Raw genomic sequence first — 27270 nt, 5'->3', positions numbered from 1 at the left:
ATGCAATGTTTCTAGTGAACATGATGAAGACGTGTACCCAGCTGTAATACCATGGACTGTAAAAATTTGATCTTACTTAATATTCATTGGCATTGTCCACAAAGCAATTATTATTGTTTTGTTTACATTTCTCAAATTTTTAATTGTACTTTTAAAATACTGGGAACTCTCACTTTGGCCACTAAAAAATAATTCAAATTACACTAATTTGATTCCAGTTTTTTTTTTACAACCTATGACTACTTAGGGTTAGGGTTACAGGCTGGGAACCTCCGCTCTAAGATGCTGCAGGAGCAGCAAAAGGCTTGCACCTGGTAATCAGAGCAATGAAAAACTGACGAAATCACCAAAACAAAATTGTAAAGTATCTTTAGGCTGTATGTTTCTGATTCAAGGCATCATCAGTACAGAGACATGTATTAAGATATCCAACAAGACGGAAGGAGAGCCAACATGCATTTGAACAGTGCTGAGACCACTTGCAGAAGGCACGTTTAGTTCCTGGGTTCCCTTTGTTATTGGATTAAAGCGGGGGGTTTGCCCAGGCTAACAAGGGTTAGAACTGGACTGAAAAAGCATATTGAGGAATAGTGGACCTAAGTTTCAGGCAGTTCAGTTCTGGTCTCTTCAAATTACATCTAGTAATTTTCAAGGAAACAAAATGACAAATAAATCACTGTTTTGACTGGATTGCTATTACACGGCACACAGTGTTTAAATAGCCTGACATGGTGATGTATAACAGACAGTTTAGGACTTTAAACTCTGCATACACACAAACACCTTCCTGTTCAAACAGTGAGAAAAGGAAGACCATAACCAAAGTCCACTACAGAGGGAACAGAGTCCTGCCATCAGCATGCCTGTGAGTATCAGTGTTTTTCTGTATTGTGCAGCAAAAATCAACATTAAGGACAATACAGATGGACACATTTTGGATGATGGAAAGGACAAACTATGTGAGGAGGCGTTCAGGTGTGTGTGGCATGATGGACTTTGAACTTTAGAGCAGTTTCATGAGACTTAGTGTTAGAGTAGTGATAGTTAAATTGCTGTTTCGGATGTGTTGGTGCTTTGCCAAACCTTGGGTGTTTCTTGTGCATGGAAGTAAAGGATGAAATGAAATGGTGTACAACATGTTTTGGTGTTTGAATCAAAGTAAGGTAAAGTGGTGGAAGAAACCACATTGTAAAAATACTCTGTTACAAGGAAAAGTGCATTGAAAATTGTACTTAAGCAAAAGTGTGTAAGTGTCATCAAGAATATGTTCTCAAAGTATTAACAGTAAAAGTTCTCATTGCCAAAAAAATCCTCACATTTTAGAAAGTGTAAAAGTATCCAGTCAGTTGTGTGTTTAATGGTCCACTAACAGCTGGACCTGTAGGACGTTGTATTGTTGGCTAGTTTTTGTGTGCAGGAACCCTAATGTGTAAAGTGACTAGTAAGTGAACCTGTCAGATGAATGTGGTGGAAAAAGGACAATATTTCTCTCTAAAATTTAGCAGAGTAGAAGTAGAAGTAGTAGCATGAAAAGAAAAGACTCAAGTAAAGTACATTAACCCCAAAATTTGTACATACGTGCACTACTGGAGTAAATGTACTTAGTTAAGTTCCACCACTGCTTAGATGGGTGCTGAGCTCTCCTGAAACCTATTCCCTAAGGGATTTTATTTTATACATTTCACATAAGGAACATAATGAACCCACAGACAGTTACCATCTCTGCTGCTCCTCTCAGCTCTGAGAAACGTTTTAGCATCTTTCAGCCCATTGACATCCCACAACAGTTCTCTACTCTGCTCAGACAAATACAGGTGCTAACTGAAATCAAAAATGGTTCTTTGCAATGATGAAGTGAGTCTTGTTACTCCCTGTGCTGAGTACCTCACCACTGCAGTGAAGCTATCAACCAGGATTTAGGAAACTGAGGGGCAATTTTTCACTGCTCTCTGATGTCTTAGGCTAGACCAACCAATCGGTTAGTTAAGAAAATCTGAAGATTCATGAAAATAATTGTTTGATGATGCCGTAACTTCATGCTTATAGCTACAAAAAACCTTTAGGACTGGAAAGAACCTCACTAGCTTGAACAGACCTTCCCTAAATAAAGAGGTTCTTCAAGTGGTGACGGCTCTTTCTAGAACCATAGAGTCCTGTGAAGAACGAGGCAGTGGTGGCCTAAATGTTAGAGAAGAGAGGTTGTGCCCGGGAGGTTGTCGGTTCAATGCCCAGACCAACAGAATTAAATCTGGGTGGGGAAAGTGAAAGGGCAGTGCTTGTCCCTCCCTTGTAATCACCACTGGGGGGGGGCCCTTGAGCAAGGCCCTTAACCAAAACCACTCCATTGGAGCTGGTCAGGTATGAATGTGTGCAACTGTGTGAATGGGATCAGGGCGTTCCTGCAAAATAAATGCTTTCTCTCGGTGAACCTCTCCTGAATAAATACAGGTTAAATCAAAAGCAGTTCTTTTCTGCGTGCAGCTGTTAAACACAGTGGAGCATTAAGCAGCTAAAAAGAACAATATATTCCCCCGAGAGTTGTATGAATCCTAAAACCGAGCTAATACGAGAGGACTAACATTAATCAGGTGGACACAAACAGGACTCCATAAGATCCCGTTGCTCCGTTTCACTTGAATGCATAATATAAAAACTGTTTTCTATAACTTTAATAAGTCGATTTTGTGCTTACAGCCAGTTGCGCTGCTTCAAAATGACCTTTCAATTTACAAATGCAGGTTTATGTTGTGCCTCGATACCGTCACTTCTCTCGGAGTACATTCACATAACGTCTTCACTTTTTCAGCTCCTTCATCTTGTAACCGTTATTCTTTGAGCGTTGGTATCCAGCACATGCGTTCCTTTTAAAGTTATATGCACAACAAGTCCATACGTATTGGTGACAATCCTTTTGGAACTTTAAAGGGTCATGTCGCTATGCGAGGCCACGTAAAATCAATTTCAATTTATTTATAGTGTCAAATCACAACAGGAGTTATCTCAATACACTTTGCAGATACAGTAGAGTAGTTCTAGACCCCATCTATGTCATTTACAGAGACACAACTATTTCCCGTGAAGAGCAACCATTTGAAGCAAGAGAAACCTCGGACAGACCCAGGTGTCTTGGTGAGTGGCCATCTGCCTCTGCCGGCTGGACCCAGATGCACTCAAACAGATATGATTCATATTAATTACAGCTTTTTGTATGATGGCAATTAAAGAAACAATAAAAATAGTATAACTATGACTAGAAATGCTAGTAGTAGCAGTGTAGGGTGTAGCGAGTGCGGAGCAGGACCACTGCAGCAATTGCAAAGAACTGCCTTTCTGCAGTATGGATGTTGACCTTAAGAAACCCGCATCACAGACTCGCCTCGTCCACAGGGTCCAGTCAGCATGGAGCTGTCCCCCCCTCCCCCAGGTCTAGAAGCAGAATATGAGACACTTTTCACAGCAGACTCCCTCCTCTTCCTCCATGAACTGGTCTCCACATTTAACGAGGAGGTGGATCAGGTGAGACAGCAGAAAAAAAGCTTTTTTTCAATACAGTGCATGGAGGACGTGTTGAACTCAGGATGAGGATCCTGTGATTCTGTCTTCAGGTCCTGCGGTTACGAGTGTCCAGAAAGGCCCATTTGGACCTTTCAGGTGACCTGCCGAGGTTTCTGGAAAATACTAGCCATATCAGGACCGACCCGACCTGGAGGGTGCTCCCTGTCCCCCCAAGGATCCAGAGAAGACACGTGGACATTGGGGACTTGGCTCCCTGCGACACACAGCGCTTTATTAAAGCTCTCCAGTCACCAGCACAAGGCATACAGGTAGGGCCTCTGTTCCTCACCTGTGACCACATCAGACCAAGACAACACCTGTACATGTCTCTACTTGTCTGTTTGGTACGGGGCCTCTAAAGGGTAACATTACAAAAACATGTAGTAACATGAAGTAACATGAAGAAAATACAAATGCTGTATTCATTTTGATCTTATTTATGATTTTGTTTTCGTCACTTGGGGACAGCAGAACAAGCTTCATTGACAGATTATCAATGTACACACAAAATGCTGTAATTTGTGGAATGAATAAGTGACATTGTATTTATGTGCCATGCCACTAATTGGCCCATCCCACACAGAATTACATGAATCCAATACAAAAGTAATTTCCTCCACATCTTCTGGTCCCAATATCCACACGCAACATATATTCTCCTCTGCACAAAATAAAGGATAAAGAAAAGATATTACAGCAGCCACACCACGATAATGTTACCCATACATTGTCCATACAAGTAAATAAATAACAAGGAATGTCAAATATCCAAATGTTGGCGTTGTTGCTGTGAGCATGCTATCAAGCTAACAAGCTTAGCATTAAGCACAGCCGCACAGAGCCATTGTGTTTCCTCTGCAGACTGGTCCTCTCTTTGCTTTCAGGTTGACTTTGATGATGGGAACTGCCCGACACATCACAACCAGATCAAAGGCATTCATAACGTTTTGAAGGCGGTTTACAACCAGTTCCCCAGTGAGTGTGTTACTTTATATTGATACTCATCGCAGGAATATGTGTGTGGCAGGACGTATGTCAGGCAGGTCACCGTCCTGTACCTACATTTTTAACACAATGACTGAGTTAGAGGAGACTCATATGCTGCTTTCCGACCAAAGGTAGTTTTGCACTTCCTGAAACATTCCTGTAACCCTTTGTGTTACAACTGGACCAATTTGGGGATTATTAAGTTCCTCTGACCACAGTTCCTGTATCGCTTTCGGCTGCTATTTCAGGGCAGGGGCTTTCCCTTTTCGACATAGTGACCTAGTAACACCCCCAAAGCGCACCATCTGTAAAAGCCACACCGTCTGTGTTAGCAAGACATACTTGAATAACTTGACAACGTGAATTACTACGAGAATGGACGGAATGCTGAAATCTGAAAAGTGGACTGATGCTGAGGTGCAGACCCTGCAGGGGGATGTGGAAGGAACCACAAGAAACATTAAAATCTCCAGTGAGCTAGCGCAAATGGGGGTTTGTCTGTGGCGCTGAAGTCAAATGAAATTGCAATAAAAATGTTTCTTGCATCACTCCCTTACCCCTCCTACCAGTTCCAATGGCCACTTGGCCAGTGCGAATGCAAATGACTAAACTGGTTTTGGGAGAGAGTAGTTGGTAGAACTGTTCAGAAGTGGACTGTTCCTTAAACTATGTTCCTTTAACTGCTTGATCGGAGAGCGGCATATACATCATAACACTGCACAAAGTGAAACTTGCACAAACGTATAGTAGGTTTTACTTAAATCTTCATAAATACTATTTAGATGGATATATACTTTATTGATCCCCAAGGGGAAATCCAAGGTACCAGGAGCTTACAGACATCACACTCATCATTCACATACATGAAAAACAGGATGATTAAACAACAAATCCACATGAAGAATATGGACAATAGAAGAAAAGATACTAAATAATAAATCCACATGAATGTAAAAAGCGGATGTACAAGCCTGACACACCTGCAGTGACTGGGCAGGGACTGACCCTGTGGTTCAGTATGCATGGTGAGGTAAGGTGTTCCATGAGAGTGTGTGTCATGGTGGCAGTGCAATTCAAGTAGTACTTGAATATGCGTTTGTACATTCTTCGCTTTGTATTTTCTAAATATTTGTTGAAGTAGTCTATCCTATTTGTTATTTCTTGAAGCCTACATTTTGCAGGTGTTCTGTGTGTTTGTCAGTAGCACCAACATTTCCTAATTTGGGATCATAAAAGTCTATCTGATCGAATGTGTTAGCAGATGTTCCACCCATATGTCGGGCTCCGGTGCTGATGCTTCGTCCTCGCGCCTGGAACATGCTGGAGCACAACATGATGGTAGGTGCTGTTAATAATGTTACACTCCATTCTATTCTGTGGTAACTCTGAAGAAAGTAATCTAGGTATTTCCTAAATGGCAACACTGTATTCGTATCTGTGTGAACAAACCTTGAGACAATCCTGCTGCCGAGCTGGACTCTTTCCTATCTTAGGGAGACCGGGAACGGTTGTAACAAAGGGAGATTTGTAACAGCGTCACTTCCACCGATATTGGATAACATAAGAGTCATGTGATAAATTCATGTATAACCACTCCCTCCCTGATCTTGCATGTGGATTTGCATGGCTGTGAGAAGAAGTGTGCAGATTTTACAGCCAAAACATAATTTTTCAGGTAAGAAAGTAATTATTGGGACCAAATCTATATTTTGATTAGTACTGATACTGTTGAAGTTTGATTTAGGTAACTTGTATCAGGTAAGATTCCTTGTTACCTAAAATGTGAGACATTTCATCCATGCTAATTTCAAACCACCATGCCTAACTAGCTGAATTTGTACGTGGATTATAAACTACTTCAGACCCCCTGCTGAAGGTTTCCATTTGTATGTGTAACAATGACAGGTGTTATCAGAATAAGTTCATTGAGAATGCCTATTTAATAGTTAGAATCCATATTTCATTTAGCCAACATTGATAAGTTAGTTTATTCTAAGTGAAGCACAGGAAGATAATTTAGTGTTGGCAAATGCACAACAAACTAACATAAATGCATATGTTGTGGTGTAGTCTCAGTTTGTAGTTCTTCAATCTTACTGTTACAATTTAACCCAGGTTTTGTTACAACATACCCTGGTAGTGGGGTAGGTTGTAACATTGGCACTCCTTGCATCTGACAGAAAATAATGAATTCTGTGAGATAGTTGGAGAAGTTAGATATATTGCTAATTGTAGAAGACAAATGAGGGTACTTTGTGTCAAAATTTGAGTTCCCTACAACAAACACTGTGCGAGCTGTAGGAGCTGAGTCAAAAAGTGATACAACCATACTCCCGCTACACATCATCTAAAGGGTGTAGAGGAAAATTGTTAGGGAATATGTATACCCTTGTTTGTCTCATCAAACCTTTAGAACATTGTGAACTGAACCCTGTTTTGTGTAACTTTGTTCTCCAACATCTTACCACTGCTTCCACAATCCACTCACCGAGGGTCAAGCCGGTAGACAACAAAACAACAGTAGGATTAGAACATGTGCATTTTACGTAGCCGGGGCAGTTGAAGTGTAGACCGATGATTTTGATTTTGCCCTGCAGCTCAGCCTGGAAACCTGTATGTTTTTTCATCCTGCTTCTGTTAGAAATCTGCATTGACAAATCTCAAGCTTTGCTTTACCACCTGTCGCGTAATTGGCAGGAATAACAGGATGTTGATAGAGAAGCGACGGCAAGGAGCTTTTTGTTTACATCCAACATGGCAAGCACCGCTGCTCTTTTAAAAGATTTCAAAGGCGAGTTTTCTTTGAACAGAAACTTGCTCTGGAACAATCCTTATGAAAGAAGGATTTGTTGGCCTTACTACCGGCCGGCTTTGGTAAAAGCCTAATTTACCAGCTTGCCCTGTCGGTGCACAAAAGAATGGAGCAAAGTGTGTCACCCTGATTTTCAATCCTAAGAGAATGAACATTGGTCTGGTGATATTCAGACTAGTTGAAGTGGCGAATGGAAATAAAGCGACTCTAAGATAAACTGTGGAGCTGTGATGTGATTTGGTGATGATGGCACATTGGCGACTCCTGGTGGGAGTATTGGAGAAGACAATGTGTCAGAAAACTAACTGACTGTCACTTTTCGGCTATCAGCGTATATATATATATATATATAGGTGTATATATGGGTATATATGTATAGGTGCAATTATCAGAGACACTGCAACAGAGAGACAAGCTGCAACGGACAGAGAGGGAATCATTATGATCACTTTACATTGACAAATTGGACAAACAATAATAATAACAATAATAATAATATTAATTATAATACAATTTATTTGTAATGCAAACCTCCGTTTGTCTTAAATGTAAATCATGTAGTGATAATGTTCATTATATACAGGACTCTAAAGCAAAACAAATATACATGTAATAAAGAAAATAATAGTAAAATGAAGTGTACATTTCTTTGGAAGTTTTTTAGTTTTAAATTAAGGCAAAAATAAGTCATAAAATGGAAGCTGTCAAAGCAAATCAATGTTGCATTTGTATTTTATTTCTATGGTTTAGCCACTTGAAGCTTAATACATTCTACAATTAAAAATGTACCCATCTTGTTTCATAAGCTGATTCCAATATTTCCAACAACATGTGTTGAGATCTGACAGCTCTTTAATACGTAAAAGGCTTCAGCAATAGTCTTACCTGTGGCAGTATGGAGACGGCTGACTCTAAATGTATTTTACAGAACATTTCATGTAATAACACCAGACTATATATAATATTTAACAATGGCCATCAATAATCCAATGTTTTGGCTGGTGTGAGATTAGTTTGTAAATCTTGGCTTTCAGTTGAACTTCCAACAGAATATTCACACTGGTTTGCTTGTCCAGGATAACGTTGTATAATTTGTGGGAACTTATATGTTTATTTATGATAAAGTTATTTTTTCAGAAAAAATACTAAATATATACTGGTTCTTACTGCTGACATTTTTCCTATAGCGTCAGTCAAAATAAACAGTTTAACACTATCAACATCATGGGTAATTGTCATTAGTTTTGATGTGTTATGGCTAAATTATTATGAATTCAAATGAATTATCAAAAAGGAAATAAATAAAGACTTTATGTGTGTTTGGCAGGTAGAGGGGAGGGAGGTTCCTGGTCCTCTCTTTGACTTTGGACTGCTCATGTTTCACTGTGGACGGACACTTTCTGCAAACCAGAGTGGACCCTTTTTCTACCTCTCAAAAGTAACACGAACCTGAGCGCACGCACGCACACACTCATACACAAATACACATACACGAACATGAGCACACACACGCATGCACGCACACAGGAGCACACACGCACACAAACACACACACATACATACACACGCGCGCACGACTGCACACCCACACGCACACACACACAAATACACATGCACAAACATGAGCACAAACATGCACACACACACATACATACGCACGCATGCACGCACAAACACACACCCACACACACACACACACACACACACACAGGCACATGCACGTATGCCAACACATACGCATACACAAGCACACACAGACACACGCAAACAGGAGCACGTACGCACACACACAGCACGTACGCACACACACATGCATGCACACACACACACACACACACACACACACACACACACACACACAGAAGATAAATAGGTTTCTCTTGTGTTCCAGGTGGAAAGCTTTATGGAGGCCAGACTATGGAACAAGATATTTGTCTGGTGTCAGCAGAAGGTCTGCACGTCTCTTTATGCACTAACAATTTTTGCCTTTCTCTGATGATGTCTGAACCTGATCCTTCTCAATTTGATCGGTTTTCGGCAAAATGTTTTGTTTGAGTTGAGCAGATAAAACTAGTGCTGCCAGCAGACCGGTAGACTGGTCCTGTAGCTGTGAGGACAGGCAGACTCGGATGCCTCTATGAAGTGAGGAGAAAACACAAAAGGGAGTTGATTGCTGATTACTATCTGTATGTGTTGGCACTGCAGGTTAAATGGCCCACTGTTCAAAAGAAAAACAATATTGGAGATATTGAGGAGAAGAAAAAAATCCCAATATTTTGAGAATCATATCTCACTATTAGGAAAAGAACACGTGAGTAGTAAGTAAGTAGTAAACATGTGAGAGCGTTCTGCCGTCTGAAGTTGTAGGGTAACAATAAACACCTTATTATTAGAGAGGTTGGGATAGGGAAATGAAATGAAAGCAATTACATGAAGTATGAGTCACATATTGAGAGGTGCTGTGACGGTGACTGAGATCGCAACACTGCTTCATGGCATGAGAAAATAATTGGAACCCAGTGGGCTTTATGAGGCTTTTGTCAATTTTTCCAATGTATTTGTTACCAACTAGTTGGCTCAGAAAATAAAGAAAATGCATTTGGACATCCCAAGTATACACACAAACAAGCTATAAAAAATGAAATGGTAAAAACACTATATCTTTACTGACGTTAAACTGCGTTGTTCCTGTTTTTCAGAAAGTAATGGGGGTGAAAGCAATGAAAACTCCACATTGATTAGTATTTAGAGGTGATGCAGTCATCCAATGTGCTTAAGAAAACTGAAGATTGGCATGATTAGTCAACTAATCTTTGTTATGTACCTTTAGTTTTTTTCCCCAGTAATTCCACAAATTACTAGAGAAAAAATACTATATTGAAGCAAACTGCAGATTTTCATTCCTTCTTGCTTACCTTACATGGAAATTGGTATATTATAAAACATATATCTTTTTTTATTGACTTTTACTTTACTAATACTAATAGACTTTTACTAATACTTTTACAATTGAATAGTGTGAAGTCAAATTGTTCAAACTGCAAAGATGAGAAAGTTTGTCTTTTCTGTATTGGTGTTTGACGCTAGTGTTTCTACTCTGAGTGTGTTCCCAGTGACAGTGTGTGTTATCTTAGTGAAGGTTGTTCATAGTGTCACGTTGCACTGAGCCTGTTTTGAGACGTGTGTTAGGAGTTGTGTTGCTAGGAATGAGTTTTGTAGCTAATGTGAACTGTTTAGCTCAGGTGACTGTTGGTAATGCAGACTGGAGTTAGAGATTTGCACATGGGGATTAAGTTGTGACCAGTAGCGTTTAGCAATAAAAAAAACAACTAATGAATGCCCTGATTATTGTGAGTAGTACAGAAATAATACCTCTTATATATGTGTGTGTGTGTGTGTGTGTGTGTGTGTGTGTGTGTGCGTGTGTGTGTGTGTGTGTATGCAGCTGGGCCTTCCACTGGGCAGCATCAAGGCGACAGTGCTGATTGAAAACGTGTTAGCGGCGTTTGAGATGGAGGAGATTCTCTACGAGCTGCGAGAGCATTCAGCGGGACTTAACTGTGGCATCTGGGATTATTCAGCCTCCTTTGTCAACAAGTTTGGTGAGCCAAACCTTCTCTACGATTGTGTGCTGCTTGGGGTAGAGATGATGTGTTACGTGTGTATAGCTGTGTGTGTCTGAGTGTGTGTTTGTGTGTTTGTGTGTGCCATCTACATCATATGTAAATGTGATGGTTCAGGGAAGGTCCAGGGCCAATCACAATAAGGGTTCATAGAATATGTATGATGGAGTGTTTTAATTATTATGAATAAAGTATTACAATAAGCAATTTGTACACACATTTTGAAAAAGAAATGCAGTCCTTGTCTCATTGATGTCCAGAGGTCATGTATTTCTGCTCCAGGCCACCGCCAGGCCTTCCTGCTGCCTGACCGCAGTAAATATGTCAACATGGAGAAGCGTTTCCTGCGCAGCTACATGGAGCTGCTGGTTCAGACGTGTCATCGGAGGGGAGCGCTGGCCACAGGAGGCATGGCCGCCCCGCTGCTGCCTCCCGACCCACTCAGTGACTCCCATAGGAGAGTGCTGGCTGGTGTCAGCAGGTAGGAACGTCACACACACACACACACACACACACACACACACGTGGGTATGTGACTGTGTGAGCAAAACGTTGCAGTGCAGAAGCAGAGGCATCATCCCCGTCAACAATGTCTCTGGTCATGCAGGCGCTAGTCTCACATTGCAGGACCTTCCTCCACAGTGCCGCAAAGAAAGGTCTGGCCAGTTCACACAGCATTCTGGGATGGAAGAACAACATACCGTGGTTTATTGGCATTTCTGTAAACCAATCACAATCGTGATAAGCCCCGTACAGAGCCACGGTGCCTCTGCAAACTACCCAAGGGAAGGATATTGTTTTGGTCGAACAAGTCTTCATTCACAAGTTGATTTAGTCGTTCAACAGAAAACTCAGATTGGACAGATAGTCTACTGTAGCTAGCTGTCTGGATTTACCCTGCAGAGATCTGAGGAGCAGGTAACTATGGTCTTCCTAAATCCAAATGAGTTTAGAACACCAAAACAAAGGAAGAGGACGTCACGCCGAAAAAGAAGGACATCCGGCGGCACACAGTGCTGGCATTTTTCAAAATGAAATATGGTTGTCTTCCCCCACCTGTCAGACTGAAGCTGCTGGAGATCCAGGCAGGTGTGGACGGCTTCATGGTGTATGATCTGAGCTTGATCGAGCCCATGCAGAAAGTAAGCACTGGATCACGATCAACACAGAACTTCCTACCAACACAGAGTGGAGAATAATGACTTTTAATTCTTCACCTGTTCCAGCTCTTCCGGCTCAACACTGTAGGTGATAACCAGCTTGACCAACTTCGCCACGATGTCACCGTGACTCCTGATGACCTACTGTCCATGCCCTCGGTCAGACACTGCACTCTACACACTAGTGCTGCTTTACTAACTGCGCATGCTATTGGGTGGACTTGACACAGTTTGTTTCCTTCTCTAAATTAATTGGAAAAAGGTCAGGTTTTGTTCCGTCACAAGCCTCCAGAACTCTACTTCAGGGATGACCACCCCTGATTGTATATGTTGACCCATTAGATGGTTGTCTTGGTTTACAGAAAAAGGCAAGAGGTATTTTGAACATGTACATTTCGGTACAAGCAAGAAAACCAACAAAAACTAAATACTTAGCAAATAAATCTTTCAATATTATTGTAAACGGTTGAAATAAGGATTTTCATGTTCCAAAAGAAGTAGAAAGAACTACCCCATTTTTTCTACTGTTCTACAATTTAATTCTTCACTTATTTATGTACACATACATGCATATAATCCTACTTACAGGCACACATACACATGCTTACACGCATACATATACATTTTTCTTTTCTTTTACATGTTTCACCTGTCAGTTAAATCAAACCAAATAATAACCCATTTGAACTATTCACAATATGTAACCCCGAGAACAATTCAACATCCATTTTATGCATTTTTGAGCCTTTGTTTAACAGAGAGCACAATCTGTTGGGCTCAGTAAATAACAAAAATGCAATGCAATTTGTGAGGCTCCATTTGGACAGCACTATTAGAGCACTGTCAAAAATCTCCCTTTAGGTGTTCCTTTTTAATGCATTTAATTAAATTTTATAGTGTCATATATTGAAACAAAGTTATCATAGGACACATTACAGATAGAGTAGGTCTAGTCCCCACTTTATAACTTACAATTTCCCCAACAGCACACATTTGGTGCCACATCGGCAAAGAAAAAACTGAATGAACTCAGATAAATGAACATGGTATGTATGATGTAATGCTAACCTTGATAGCTTCGTGTAAACGAGTGGATATCCTGTATTAGCCTCTAATAAGTATATTTTGTTTCTCCTCAGGGAGGAGTCACTCTTTATGGTTTGAAGTACAACATTGCAGTTGGTGTCCTCTTTATTAATGCTTGGCTATCAGGTATGTATGTGCACATACAGCATTCCAGGTTCTGCTCATCATCACCGTGTGGACTGTTAACAGTTAACATGCTCGGCTTTCCAGGTGAAGGACACTTTTTCTACAGAGGCCAGGTGGAAGATTCAGCCACAGCCGAGATTTCTAGATCACAGGTGGGTTTCGGATCACACGACACCCCAATCCCCCCCCCTTGGCACCCGCTGCTGAGGGGCATAGCTTACTGCAAAGACAGAGTAGAAAGCACAGAGTAAAGGCCTCCTAAATTCTATAAACAGGAATTTTTATTATTAGAAAGTGTTTCAAGACTCCTTGTTTTTTCCCCATTAGTGTGTTATATAGTTTTTTTGTGTATGTAATAGATGCATAAATTACAAAAAAACAACATTTTGTGTGTGTGTGTGTGTGTGTATGTGTGGGTGTGTGTGTGTGTATGTCAGGTGTGGCAGTGGATCTGTCATCAGACTCGGCTAGAGGATGACGGCCGGGTGGTGAGCCGGCGGCTGGTGACGGACCTCACAGAGCAGCTCCTGGTGGAGCTCAGGGCTGTCCGTCCCTCTGGGAGGTAAGATGAGGACATGTGTCCATTGTACCCGTTGACTTTAAATTGTTTAAAGCCTTGCTCTGTAAATTATACGGCCCATACTCTTTTTTGAGAAATAAGTAATTGATATTTTTATCTGGGTCGATATCAATCATTCTTTTGCTGTTCTTTAGCTTTCACTAAATCAACTAGTTTTACTTTCATCTACTTTGCAAAATAACCATAAGAGTTGTATCATAAGCTGACTTTGACACTGACAAAGAACAACCAAACACAAAAGAGTCAGACTTTGAACCATGAGCCACTTTAGTGTGGTTATCTGGCACTGCCCTAAGAGTGTCAGCATGATGACATCCATCCATCCATTTTCTTCGGGGTCGGGTGGCGGGGGCAGCAGCTCCAAACTTCCCTTTCGCGAGCCACAATAACCAGCTCTGACTGGGGGATCCCGAGGCGTTCCCAGGCCAGGGTGGAGATATAATCCCTCCACCTAGTCCTGGGTCTTCCCCGAGGCCTCCTCCCAGCTGGACGTGCCTCTCTCTAGGGAGGCGCCCGGGACGACTGAGCTTCTCGCCCTATAAGGGAGATGCCAGCCCGCCTCCTGAGGAAACCCATTTCAGCCTCTTTTAACCTGGGGTTTGTTCTTTCGGTCATGACCCAGCCTTTATGACCATAGGTGAGGGTAGGAAGAAAAACTGACCGGTAGATCGAGAGCTTTGCTTCAGGCTCAGCTCTCTTTTGGCCACAGCGGTGCGACACAGTAAGCCAAAATTCTAATAGTAAGAAAGACAAATGTTCGCAAATCATAACTCTGACTTATCATGACATTTATCTTTGTCAAACATTTAGTCTTTTCCAGTTGGGAATGGGTTTCTGTGGTTCGTTGACTTACCGGATGTCTTCTGTGTCTCGGTCTTCTTCAGGGATAAACAGAGGCTACTCACAGCAGCAGACATGTTCTTGGAGGTGGTTCTGAAAAGAGATTTCCCAGAGTTTATCACCACCTACTTGAATCAGGAGCACACCTTCCTGAGCTCCCAGAGCAGTGGACAGGCGACGGCTCTGGCCACAGACATGCCCCAGCCCAAACTGTGACAATCACGGCACTTAAAAATAGAAAAATAGCTTGCCTTGCTTTATAGCTGCAGAATTAAACGCATCCAGCCCTGCTATGTTTGGTTTCCGGAAAGCCATGACTTGTTACATAATAAATTAGGAGTCAAGACCCAAACTCTGAAGTACATCATCAATCAGTCATTAGATATGACACCAATAGAACAATACAAGTTTAAAAGTTGGGATAATGATGAATTTACAGCATGACAGCAGCATCAGGGTTCATATGGTTGCAAGGTTCAAACTTAAAGCGATTGTCGAAAGGGCACCACCAGGACTGGAGCCAGCGGCTTAATTTGACTCAACAAGTCAAGTCAAAAATACCACAAATACCTTGACAAGGTTATTTAAAATAAGTTCAAAATGAATGTTGACCAATAGCAACGGGACATGGACCCCGGTCTCCTGGGTGAAAATCCTGAGTTGATTGATTGATTATTCAGTAATATAAAATATATATATATACAGTGTATATATATATATATTCTGCATATAGAATAGTTTTACTTTAGTACTTTTAAGTCCAAAGGCAGCCGCTGTCTTGGAGAACATCAGAATATTGTGTGAAATGGGCAGCGAGGATTTTGAGTCAAATACTAAATACATCCAAAATGTGTCTAACCTGAAAATAATCAAAGCAAAGCAATTTCAACAATGGTTTATTAAGATACGTCAATTATTAATACAACCAATGCACTTAAAGAGAGTTAAAACAAAATAACTTACAGTATAAAACAATGAAAGAAATGCCCTAATTGATAAAAATGGCTGGATGTGGAACTTTACACAGCATGTGGTTGTGAGAGCTGATGGGCCTTGGTGTTAAATGATCACACATTTGATTTCATAACCAATGAGGGGGAGCCGGTGTCGTCCAGCCAGGGGATCGGAGAAATATTTCTGCCTTTGGTGTTTGGCAGAACCATTGCTGCTGAACTACAATATCCAGGGAAAGAGGTGCTGAAGGCACGGACAAACACTCAATTAAAACATGTGCTATAAGATCAAATATTTTAGCCTGTTACTTTCTGCTCCTGGGAATACGAGACAGGATGTAGGCTAAAATACAATTTTAGATAGCAGTATCGCAGTTAACGCCTATTCCCTGTCATCAGTATCATGTAAGAAGTGTATGAGTTATATATCAGCATGTCCTCCTGGCCTTTATGTATTTTATAGTTTTATAGCTCTGCACCCATTCTCTTTAAGCAAATAAAGAGGAAGAATTGTATTTGACCAATGCTTTCCCACCTAATAAATACCAAAAACGGCAATTGTAAATGTACTTGTATTTTTCCATCTTTTCGTGGGCATTTGTTTGAAAATCTAAATGAAATGAAAAATCTATTATGAAATGTCCCTTCATTAAAAAAAACATGATACCTACTTTCCAACATTATAACTGGACAGCCAACATCCGAACACATGTCAAGCGTCAGCTGTCGGGAGTCACTGCTCAAAATAACTCTTGAATAAATACTGTAAAGGTATTGTCTCATTAGCGCAGAGACTAATTAAGACTGCCACCCTGCTGGCTAATTTGCTAGCCTTGTTAGGCCTTTTAATTAGTCCTCTATCAGCCTCTATGTTGGATGCATTGAACCTATTTTGGCAGTGCTCAGAGCCCGGTACACAATAAATGTAATCATGTGCAGAAACAAATAGGCTTTAAGCCTAAAATGGACTTCTGGTTGCAGTTACACACATGGAACACAAGTGAACATGAGCCCATGATCCCGCCTGGGTATCCAGCTAGATAACATCCATATTGGTCCAGTCAGACATTTGTGAGATGGACAGCTGATAAATAGGGCTGTGTACGTATATTAATAAGGTGGCAATGAATAAAGATAATGTCTCATGAAGAGGCTCAATGTTAGCTGCAAATGATCTGTGCAAATAAAATAATACTTCTGACCTGATGGCAAGCTAGATTTGTTATGTTCCAAGAATGTTCTGAGAACGTTATCATGCAATGTTCTCGTAATGTTTTTTTGTGGGAAATTGTTTTCTTTAGGTTCCCAGAATTTTTTCTATTTTAAAAGTAGGATAACATTCTTAAAAATCATTCTAAATTTTTTTGGGGGAAAAGCTTCTTAAAACATTAAAGGTCCCATGACATGGTGCTCTTTGGATGAAATTACATAGACCTTAGTGGTCCCTAATACTGTATTTAAGTCTCTTTTATATAGACTTTAGTGGTCCCTAATACTGTATCTGAAGTCTCTTTTATATAGACCTTAGTGGTCCCCTAATACCATATCTGAAATCATGATGTCTGTCTCTAATGGTTGGGCCATATTCTCTGGGAGGGCAAAGCAGAGAAAGGGGCCCCTCTGCAAGATTCAAGATCGGCCCATCTGAGCTTTAATTTTCTCAAAGACAGAGCAGGATACCCAGGGATCGGTTTACACCTATCACCATTTCTAGCCACTGGGGGACCATAGGCCGGCTGGGGGAACGCATATCAACGTTAAAAAAACTCAAGAATGTTTGTGCCATGGACCTTTTTACCTAACATCATTAAAGCCCAGTTCAGACTAAAGAATTGCAACAAGACAAGTTGAATCTGCAGCGTTCTGAAACCTGCCATTTCACACCAATGACACGAGACCGTATATCCTTTCCATAGCAACGAATCTTTGTACTTCCGTTCTAATTTTGGACTTGTAGCTTGGTATATCATTTGTTTCCTCTAAATATGAATGTGGATAACGATAGTGATAGTGAGATGCTTGCTACAGTTACCTTTCTAGTGGTGAATTGGCTATCTCTCTTGACCATATAACGTTGCCGTGCATTCGGGCGGCTGCTAAGGCTCCGTCTAAAACTTTAAACTTCTGAACTTTAAACTACTTTAAAAATTTAAAAGATATATTGATCAGGGATCATTTAATTTCTATAGTTTGAAGTTGACTCTACCATCTGCCACCACCCTCTGGAGACTCGACCAGCTGAGTGGCAGTGTCACCATCAGCTGGTTTGAGTCAAGCTGAGACGAGCTGGTTCAGACCGCTGGAACTTTCCCCTGCAACACTTTTGTCCTGTCGCAAATCTTTGCTCTAAACTTGGCTTTAAATTTTCTCTGAACATTAGATTACAATGTTTCTTTTAAAACGTCATTAGAAGTTGTGAGTAATGTTGGCCAATGTGGTGGGAATGATCCCTGTTAGCTGGTTGCTTTATGTGGCGACCACCTCAGCTACCTGACACAGGTAATGGAAAAAAACTAAAATACAATAATAAAGATTTAGGCCCTGATATTTCAGTTGAGAACCTGCAGCATGAATCCATATTTTCTGGAACCGTCCCATATTCCATGCGCTGCCCCCTGAATATTTGTATAGAGTCCATTTTTGATGATAGTAATGTTTAAACTCATACTGCTTTGTATTCTGGCCGTTGAAGTCTTCATTCACAGCCCTTTTTAAGCCACGTGACTGTTCTTTGGTCGGTGCAAACGTTGCCTACTGCGCCGGTTAGCTCGGGATTGGGCAAAATCGTTTGAAAGTGCAGCAGTTTGAGTTGGGTTGTGTTAGTTGTAGAAGGAGAACACCGTGGCCTTGGCTTTCTTCTTTACTGCTGAGAGTTTCGATCTTAAAATTCATATCCTGGGAAGGAAGTGTGTCATGGTCATGGTGGGTGTGACCCGGTTGCCTCTTTTGGTCTTGCCGGTCTTGCTGAGGCCGATGTACATGCCGGGGTGGGCAGCTGATTCGTACGCATTATAGTTGTTGGCCAAGATATTCTCCTTGAACTTGCATTCATCGTTGTAGTGGCCCTGAGGAGATGAAGACAAAGAAAATGTAATGTAATGAAATTTATTGAAAATGTCCTGGACTACAGGATATAAAATCCTCTGTTCCAGACTCAAACAACACAAAATCAAAAATGACAAACTAACATGAATGCACTTTCATGATTCAGGTAAGTTACATAAATTACAAACCAGCTTTACAATAGTACATTCCTCATTATTTTCTTAAAACAGACACTGTGTATACAGCCTATTCTTAAAATAGGTCTGAAGAAATTGTTTCTTTTCAGACAGGCATGTTCTGTGGTAAAACTTTAAATAATTTAATTTAATTTAATTTATTTTGTTTATTGATCCCCAGTGGGGAAGTTACAATTTACACTCTGTTTTTGTTAGTAATCACTAAGGTCACACAGGCCTGAAATACACCCACATGCTCAGGACCTACTCATATTCCTATTCATTCATTGACATCTGTTTTTCCATTCCCTTGTTTAAACTATATCCTGCTTGTAGTATTAAACAGAAAAGGACTTCATGTCATGAAAACATAAAACGGGGATCTTGTTAAAATCCAGAGTTTGTCTAATGGTGGCAACAGCTGTAAGCGGACAAATGTAGGTTAAAGAAGGCGACAGCAGCCAACCCTGTACTATAGAGAAGCATTTCAGATCCACACACAGTCAGATATCTTAGCTGTGTGGATAAATGGCACCAGGATCAGGAGCTGTACTCATTGTTTCACCCTTACCATAGATACTTATACTCAGAGTTGTTTTTATTCTGGTCGGAATGACAATACGTGATGAGTATCTGAAAAGCCTCTGATGCTGCCTGAAATGCTGGTATCATTGTCAGCTCCAACACCCCAAAATTTAGTGGATTTTGTTATGATATTGGAACGTGTCATGCCACTAAGTGGCACTTCCCACACATAATTACATGACACCAATACAAGAGGAGTTTCCTCCACAGCTTCTGGTCTCAATTTCCACACACAACATACTTTACTCTGCACAAAATAAAGAATAAAGAAAACATATTGCAGCAGCCACAACACCCTAATGTAACCCATACATTGTACATGAGAACAAGAACAACAAAGAAGATGTTCTACTTTAAATTGCTTTTTTTCTGTCTTGACTGTCAAACTGGAGATAAAAGAAAGTTCAATGGCAATTGTTGTTTGTGTTTGTTCTTGTTTCACAAAGAGTTTAACCTGAGCCAGGCCGACAATAATGATAGTAATTATATCACATCCCTACAGGTATAGTAATATACAGCTGTTTAAACATAGTAAAATATGTGACAAACTGGTATCAGCTCAGTACTCAAAAATGCTATTGGACATTCTCTACTTACAATGCTATAGAATAATATAAGGGGAGAAACCCACAGAGACTTGGCAGGCTCCCTTGCAGAGGTCTGTGAGCAGCTTCAGCCAAAGGTCAATTTCCCCCCCGACCCCCCACCCCCCAACCAACCACCTACCTACAGGCCTGCTGTTAGATGAGTAAGTGGATGACTAACTGTTGGATGACTAACTGGTGTTTGGATTATGACTGCATTAGCCTAAGGTAGCATTCACAACAACTTTAACTGGAGCTGATCACTCCAATGTTACCAAATAAAACATTACACCTGTGGCTCGGGGCCAGAGGAAACCACCTACCATCACCGAGACATGGAATAAAATCCGACAGAAGCAGCGGACACCGGGGATCTGCGTCATCTGGATATTAATAGTTCCTATACTTTTAGGTCCCATTTCTGAGCATTGCATTTGAATAATTATTAGTCTCATCTCAAGTTAATTGCTATTTGAAATTCAATTTAACAGTTGTACAAGCAATTAAAAAAACATGTTCTCTGTGATGTGGTGCAAGGGTGTTTCTTACACATCGACAGTTCAGTGTCTATAATCAGATCATAAGGCTAAACGAAGGCGGTTGTTTTACGATTGTTTTTTATCGACATATGAACAAAATATGTAAAAATCAACACCTTAAATACAAACAAGCATACTCACATACATATGTGTACAGAACACACAAACACAAGGGGGGGAGAGACACAAGTATGCTCAATTCATCTTAACCCCAAGCCAAATAAAACAAAACCCAAAAAATGTCCAGTTGTGTACATACAAAAAACAAATAAAGACCAACACGGACCAAAGCAGTGCATAGTTACTTGTTTAAATACAATTAAATCAAATTGGGTTCAGATATTGCAAAAATGGGCCCCAGGATTCTACCCATTCCTGCTGATGTTTTTAATACTTAGTCCACCGTTTCTCCGGGTGGATCACTGAAACAAGTTCATGTTATTTCATTTAAATGTATACTCTTTTATTGATCCCATGTGGGGAAATTACAATTTACACTCTGTTGTTATTATTACACACTACACACAGGCCTGAAATACATACACATGCTCAGGTCATATACATGCACTAATGGAGAGATGTCATAGTGGGAAGTGGGGGCTGCAACTGCTGAACAGGTTGAGTGGGGTTCGGTGCCTTGCTATAGAGCACCTTGGCAGCGCCCAGGAGGCTTCTCTCCAACTACCAGTCCACACGTAATAACAGTCTGAAAACAGTTTCCTGTCTATTTGGTTTGGCGAACAACTAGGGGGCCAAAGTTTATTGTGAACCTACTTGAGTTTCAAGGCTGTTTCAAAGTGTTGACTTCAGCCGTGTGATCGTTAGATGACTGTTGGACGAGGGCTCAGGCTGCGCCTTGTTAAAGTTGTTGGTCTGTTCGGGACTGTCATGATGCTGTGCACAGATTTCTGTCTACACAGGTAACACTGTATTACAATTACAGCATCACTAATGGTCACCTAAATTATACTGTTACTCCTCATTGAGACATGTTGTCTGCAAGATGCTACGGTAAGATGCTGGCCCCATTGCATCATCAAATATGGGTCCAAAATTGATCCATCACGTAAAGCCTTTTAAATCAGAAACTAAAATTTAGTATGAGATGTTAAGTCTTTGAACTCGTACATTCTTGAGCGATATATACATCACATTTGATTACAGTTTAGCAAGCTTGATTTGGGAAGATTTGGGCTCAAGTCCAATCCACGGCCCTTTGCTGTGTCATACTCCCTCTCTCTCCCCTTTCCTGTCTTTAAGCTAACTTGTCAATTAAAGGCCAGAAAAAGCCACAAAAACATAATTATTGCCAAAAAAGATTGAATGTCGGTCTGCAATGTCCCCCACGTGTGCAACAGAATACTGCACTGTGGTGTTTTAATCCTGAAACGTGTCTAAGCTGCTGCTACTTGACGTAGCTGCAGATATTTTATGAACTAAAAGAGGTTTTCTTACACACACACATACACACACACACACACACACACACACACACACACACACACATACACACACACACACACTTACAACAGTTGCGGATAGTAAACACTGTAAGAATCTTTCATTTAGACATGAGAACAGATTATAGTTCTTGGTTGGAGTGTCTGATTAAAGTGATTTATTTACATTTTGAAACGTTATTTTTGTAATACCTGTACATAACCCTTCAGGTTGTTAGTTAGTTTAGCCTTTGGTCCACAACATCCCCCATTACTACTTACAGTGTCACTATCAGGATCTAGCCCTTAGGTTCAGCTAGTTGAAGCTCAGGTCCAAAATTAGCTTTTTTTTACTTTGTTTGCAGACAGGGGACTCAAATACTTCAGGAATTATTCTAAAACCCCAGTGAACATCCAGGCAACAGCCCTCAGATGATGTGGAAACCAGAGACCCTCACCCATCCCAACATGGCTATGGGGCTGTTTGACTTCACACCATATCAATATACTGCTTATGGAAGACATCTGTGTGAAGACTGCCGCCAAATGAACATGTGAACAAGGCCTGATCCGTTCTTACCGAGCCGTAGAGTTTTCCTTTGTCGCTCATGGCAATGAAGAGGCCGCTTCTCACTCCAAACAGGGTCAGCACTCCTCTCTCCACGGGGGACATTTCTAGAAGGCCTGGGATGAAACATGCAAATGATCAGCAGCATAAAGGGAAGTTAAAACTTAATGGGACACTAATAATGTGTAATGGGAAAATTACATTTAAGCTTGATTTCAGATGTTCTTCTATAATATGCATGTGTTGATTATTCATATATTTTTTTACAATGCTTTGCAGGGTGTATGACTTTTGAATTTCTCTTTGTTTGTCCTTCCTGAAGGGGAAGACGGCTGTCTTTGCATTTTCCCTCCAGTAGTAAGTAAGTAAAACTTCACCGAAGACCAAAACTTGATTCCGTTTGCAGCCAGTCATTATTTAGTTTCAACAAAGTCTCACTTCCGACAAATTCCTCTCTCGCGGTACAAGAAACGTCCACGACAAATGCTTACTGAGATTGTCTCAGAAGGGCTGTATAGTCCCAAAACGATTTGAACAGAAACAGTGAAAAGCCCCCTGAGTAATGTTCAGGTAGGCCCATCCTCAGATTGTATAAGTGATGCACCTCATGTTTTTGTTTTCTAGCACATTTATCTTTCAGCAATTTAGACTGCAGGCCTTAAACAGAAGGTGGCTGATTCATGTGTTGCACTTTGAAATAAACTGAACACATTTACACACTAAAGGCTAATCCACATGTTAAGAGTTTTTAGGAAATTCTTTTAAAAGACTCCTCCGTTTCATCAAATGTACCACACTAACTTCTTGTGGCTAGCTTGGTGAATCATATTCTCTACAGAGAGCTGTTGAAATTACACATTATATGTTGTGAACCCATGAATGGAATATCTGTAATGATTGATCAAGGCTTTATGTGTCGCTGTGAACTGGAGACAGATGTCTGGGCTGGTGCAGAGAGCTAGACGTTCTCTGAGTTAGTTTACACTGAAGGACACAGCTCTTACCTTTAGTCACATCACAAACAGAGGGAGACACCACCATGTGGCGCTATCTGGTATTACAGTAGAGCCACAATACTACACTCTGGCTCTGGTGGCGACGGTAATTCCGCCTGATCTCTTTCTGCACGGATGTCCATAGGACTAAGGTTAACTGCTCCTCAGATCTCTGGGTAAATCCAGACAGCTAGCTAGACTATCTGTCCAATCTGAGCTTTCTGTTGCACAGCTAAAACTACTTTCGAACGTACACGTGTTTCACCAAAACAAGTTCCTTCCCGAGGAAGGTCTGGAAACTAGTTACACCGCTGCAGTTTTTCACTGCTGACAAGCAGCCCAAATGAGGTTAGACTGGATTGATCCCCAAGAACAGAGAACGCAGAGATGTTTGGGTTAGTCTCAGTCAGCAGCTGGCTTTCACACTGATAAATGTAGTCTGTGTGAGTCCAGAACTTATTCAGTCTCAAAGCACTAGTCTGAAATTGCTGAACATCAGTGTATAGCTTCTGTCCAAGCTCTAGTCTTGATTTGAATTTCTGCGTAGAGTGGCAGACTAACCTCAGCAGGGATGACTTGTTGGCTTATCATGTCAGTATTCCAGCTGAATAAGTGCTAAAATTGTCATTAGAAGAAATGCATCACTTATCACAAATTGAAAACACTTTTGGCCAGGAAAAGCACTAACAAGCTAGCAAGAGATGCGGGCTGACCACCCACCATTGGAGCGCTGGGTCTCTGACAGAAAGTCACTCAGAATGGGACAGAAATATGAGAGTCCACTAACAATAAAAATGCAGGTTTAGGGTGTCCAGAAGGGGATTATTTTCTAACTCCTCATGTTACACCGCCTGTCGAATCTGATGCTTGCAAGACTAAAATCCCTCAAGTTCTGTTATCAAAGGCTATTGGGAATGTATTTATTCCGTCTCTACTGGGTCATTAAAGTTATTAAGCACAGGAAATACAATCTGTTCACAGAGAAAATATTAATCTTTTCAAATAAAGAGAACATGAAGAAGATTCTATTGTCATTTCTCCGGCTAAACATCTGAGCTAATGAGCTGGAAATCCAGACGTTTCCCATCATGCCCAAACACTGCCACTGCCTCTCTTGTGGCGTTCTTTGTGACATCACAGCAAGTCGACGTCAAGTTTGACCAAAATCTTTCCAACACGTACACGCATGCATGCATGCAAGCATGCTTGCACACACACAAGCACGCACTCATGCACACACACACCCTGAATCAGTACAACAAACTGTGCAGTTTGTAATTGACACCACCAGTAGTTCTATTTGATGGTATTATATTTTGTATTTAGGAATCATTGCTCCACATTCTCCAGTAATGCCCAAGTAAATTCCAAATTATGTATTGAATTGACCTGATAGTATTCGACATTCATTGCATTTAATTGTTAAAATAAGCACATATATGCTAAGGAAAAAGAATTTAAACAATCCATACAGAAATCACTGGACCCAATGGCCCCAATGTACTTACTCAAGTCTTGGTTACAGTTGTCCATTTATTTGAAAGGTAAAATGACTTACTGTATCTGTTTTCATTATGCACGCCAGTGATCTTGCCGTTCGGTAAGACCTGAATGTGGAAGCCAATGCCCACGTTACAGTAAAGCCTTCTCAGTCTCTTTATCCCCAGCAGGTATTCTCCATCTCTAGCTGTCTCCTCCCTCTTGTCCCAGGAGCTGGCGGCTTCCTGCGCCACTGGGCCGCTACTACCTGTGCTCTGTCTCTTACTGCTGATGACTGGCAGCGGAGCAAAGGAGCTGCACAGGAGGATGCCATAGAGCAGCAGAGGGAGCTTGGACCCTGGCGATGACATCCTCTGCTCACCAATTGCAGATGCACTACTGTTGGGTATTTCTAAGACCAATCAAATGTTCACTTTGAACAGAATTGGTCATAAAAATAGTTACAGCTTCGGTCTCTCAGAGCAAACCCATGAAGAAAAGAAGTTCTGCACTCTTTAAAGCCCACAGATTTTATTGTGCATATTTAGACATCTCTAAAAGCTGAACCCATTAGGGGTCTAGTTTGCCAGTGAGTTGTCTCCGGTTTCCTGCTCAGGTAGATCTAGCAGACCAACAGCAGACTTATATGGGCCCCATATGACATCACACGCCACCTGCTGTCCTGTTTGTCTGTGAGTCACAGATGCTGTAGAAGCACACAAACTAAGAAATGCATAAAACACATAGTGACATAAAACAAAGGGGAACACGCAAGTACACAGAAACAGAGCAGTGAAGTATCATAAACTGCCTTAATCACATTAGAAGTTGTATCCACATTTGACTGCATACGTTCATTCTATAGCAAAGTGAAAGAGGCAAAACTCAGCATCCATGAATGATGTTTTAGAGTTGGATTCAGGTCTGTAAACCTTAAAACACAAAGGGGAAAAAACATGTTGCAACCAAGGCTGAAATCTTCCGTCAGACATTAGGTGGGGAGGACATGGAGCTTTACAATAGGTATAAAAATATGAATGTTAATATAACAAAGAATTTACAATTATTTAAGGTTAAGCCAACAGAAAAATAAAATAAGGCAATTTTGGTCAAAGTTGCTGGTCTGGGAAAAGTTCTGGCATATTTTATTTGAGATCTTATGGAGATACATGTATGTAATACACTACCTACAATCCTAAGTGTAACAGCGACGTCTCAGATTGGTTCATCTCGCTGTTGCCATGAAGGTTTAGCGTCTTACCGTACACGCAAATCACCGACCAGCTATAGCGAGCTTCTACCCTTGAAGTACATGACGTTTCTCTACACCCTAATGTTCTTTCAACATATTTGACAATTTTAGAATGTTTTTTTTTTTGCGCTGACTCAAACGCTTCACAGTCACAACTCCTCTTATATGCCTATCTGGTTGGCTTAAAACTTTTTATAAAAGCACGTTTTGAAACGTCAATAGAACAAATGAATGGAGAAAAAAACTTCCTGGACCAGGGCTGTCAAAAAAGCCTGCAATGCCATGTGACACAGATGTACACTAAAGTATCAGGACCATGCAGAATATAATGTACAATGCATATATTTGTCTCTGTATCTGTAATTAATGTCTATTCTTATTAATGTTTGAAATATGTTTGTTTGTGAATGTACGTGCAAATCACCAAGGCAAATTCTACGTAGTTCCGTGGCAATGAGCTACTTTCTGATTCGGTCACTTTGGGAACAGGGGTTGTGTTCGTGAGCTATTGACTTTGATTCAGATAACTTCTATCTGTCTATCGTTTTTGTTGCCGTGGTCCTTCAGACTCATTGAACTGATGGAACCTAGTGGCACATCAGCAAACCCCCCCCACATGATGCTCCTAACTCTTAAAATCAGCGCAGAGGGGGGGGAAAGTCACGGTCTCTCTTTGTCTCCCAAAAGTTATAGAGGACGCAGGTAGCTTCTATCCACGCCGTTCCACTTCCAGGAACGCTCCAGTGCCGTTGGAAAATCCTCCAGATGTCAGGTCTCTTTTTGGCCGGATGCCGGTCAACTTTGTGTTGGCCTTCTAAACTCAGGTGGATTTATTGGTAACTGCTCCTGAGATCTCTGCGGAGTAAATCCAGACAGCTAGCTACCT

The 27270-nt window shown here is 40.9% G+C and overlaps 2 protein-coding genes across 3 annotated transcripts; one reads left to right on the top strand and one right to left on the bottom strand.

Annotated features, from left to right (window-relative positions):
- The first annotated feature begins 773 nt into the window (after positions 1-773).
- mlsl (malate synthase-like) lies at positions 774-15060 on the top strand. 2 transcript variants are annotated; one of them, XM_034884291.1, is made up of 15 exons: positions 775-865; positions 3388-3516; positions 3606-3824; positions 4440-4530; positions 5804-5880; positions 8682-8792; positions 9246-9305; positions 10800-10956; positions 11260-11458; positions 12041-12119; positions 12204-12296; positions 13277-13349; positions 13434-13501; positions 13787-13911; positions 14814-15060. In XM_034884291.1, the coding sequence occupies exons 1-15, from the start codon at positions 860-862 to the stop codon at positions 14983-14985; spliced, it is 1659 nt and encodes a 552-aa protein (XP_034740182.1). In that variant the 5' UTR covers positions 775-859; the 3' UTR covers positions 14986-15060. The 2 variants fall into 2 exon arrangements, 1 of the variants encoding a protein (XP_034740182.1); XR_004658329.1 differs by lacking the exon at positions 13434-13501 and having other exon boundaries at positions 774-865.
- A 3304-nt stretch (positions 15061-18364) lies between these two features.
- Positions 18365-25532, bottom strand: LOC117952169 (fibroblast growth factor 4-like). The gene is made up of 3 exons (XM_034884305.1): positions 25212-25532; positions 22671-22774; positions 18365-18787 (listed from the first exon to the last, which is right to left on the bottom strand). The coding sequence occupies exons 1-3, from the start codon at positions 25501-25503 to the stop codon at positions 18611-18613; spliced, it is 573 nt and encodes a 190-aa protein (XP_034740196.1). The 5' UTR covers positions 25504-25532; the 3' UTR covers positions 18365-18610.
- Positions 25533-27270: the final 1738 nt, after the last annotated feature.

This window comes from Etheostoma cragini, chromosome 10, assembly GCF_013103735.1.
Source record: "Etheostoma cragini isolate CJK2018 chromosome 10, CSU_Ecrag_1.0, whole genome shotgun sequence".
Lineage (NCBI taxonomy): Eukaryota > Metazoa > Chordata > Actinopteri > Perciformes > Percidae > Etheostoma > Etheostoma cragini.
This window is presented reverse-complemented; position numbering and strand designations above follow the sequence as displayed.

Excerpts from the sequence above, each read along its gene's own strand:
- mlsl (XM_034884291.1), top strand. Across the intron at positions 5,881-8,681 it reads TGCTGGAGCACAACATGATG|GTAGAGGGGAGGGAGGTTCC; the intron begins GTAGGTGCTGTT and ends TGTGTTTGGCAG. Across the intron at positions 10,957-11,259 it reads CTCCTTTGTCAACAAGTTTG|GCCACCGCCAGGCCTTCCTG; the intron begins GTGAGCCAAACC and ends TTTCTGCTCCAG.
- LOC117952169 (XM_034884305.1), bottom strand. The coding sequence starts at position 25,503 with ATGTCATCGCCAGGGTCCAAGCTCCCTCTGCTGCTCTATGGCATCCTC. Across the intron at positions 22,775-25,211 it reads GCATAATGAAAACAGATACA|GCCTTCTAGAAATGTCCCCC; the intron begins GTAAGTCATTTT and ends GTTTCATCCCAG. Across the intron at positions 18,788-22,670 it reads AAGGAAAACTCTACGGCTCG|GGCCACTACAACGATGAATG; the intron begins GTAAGAACGGAT and ends TCATCTCCTCAG.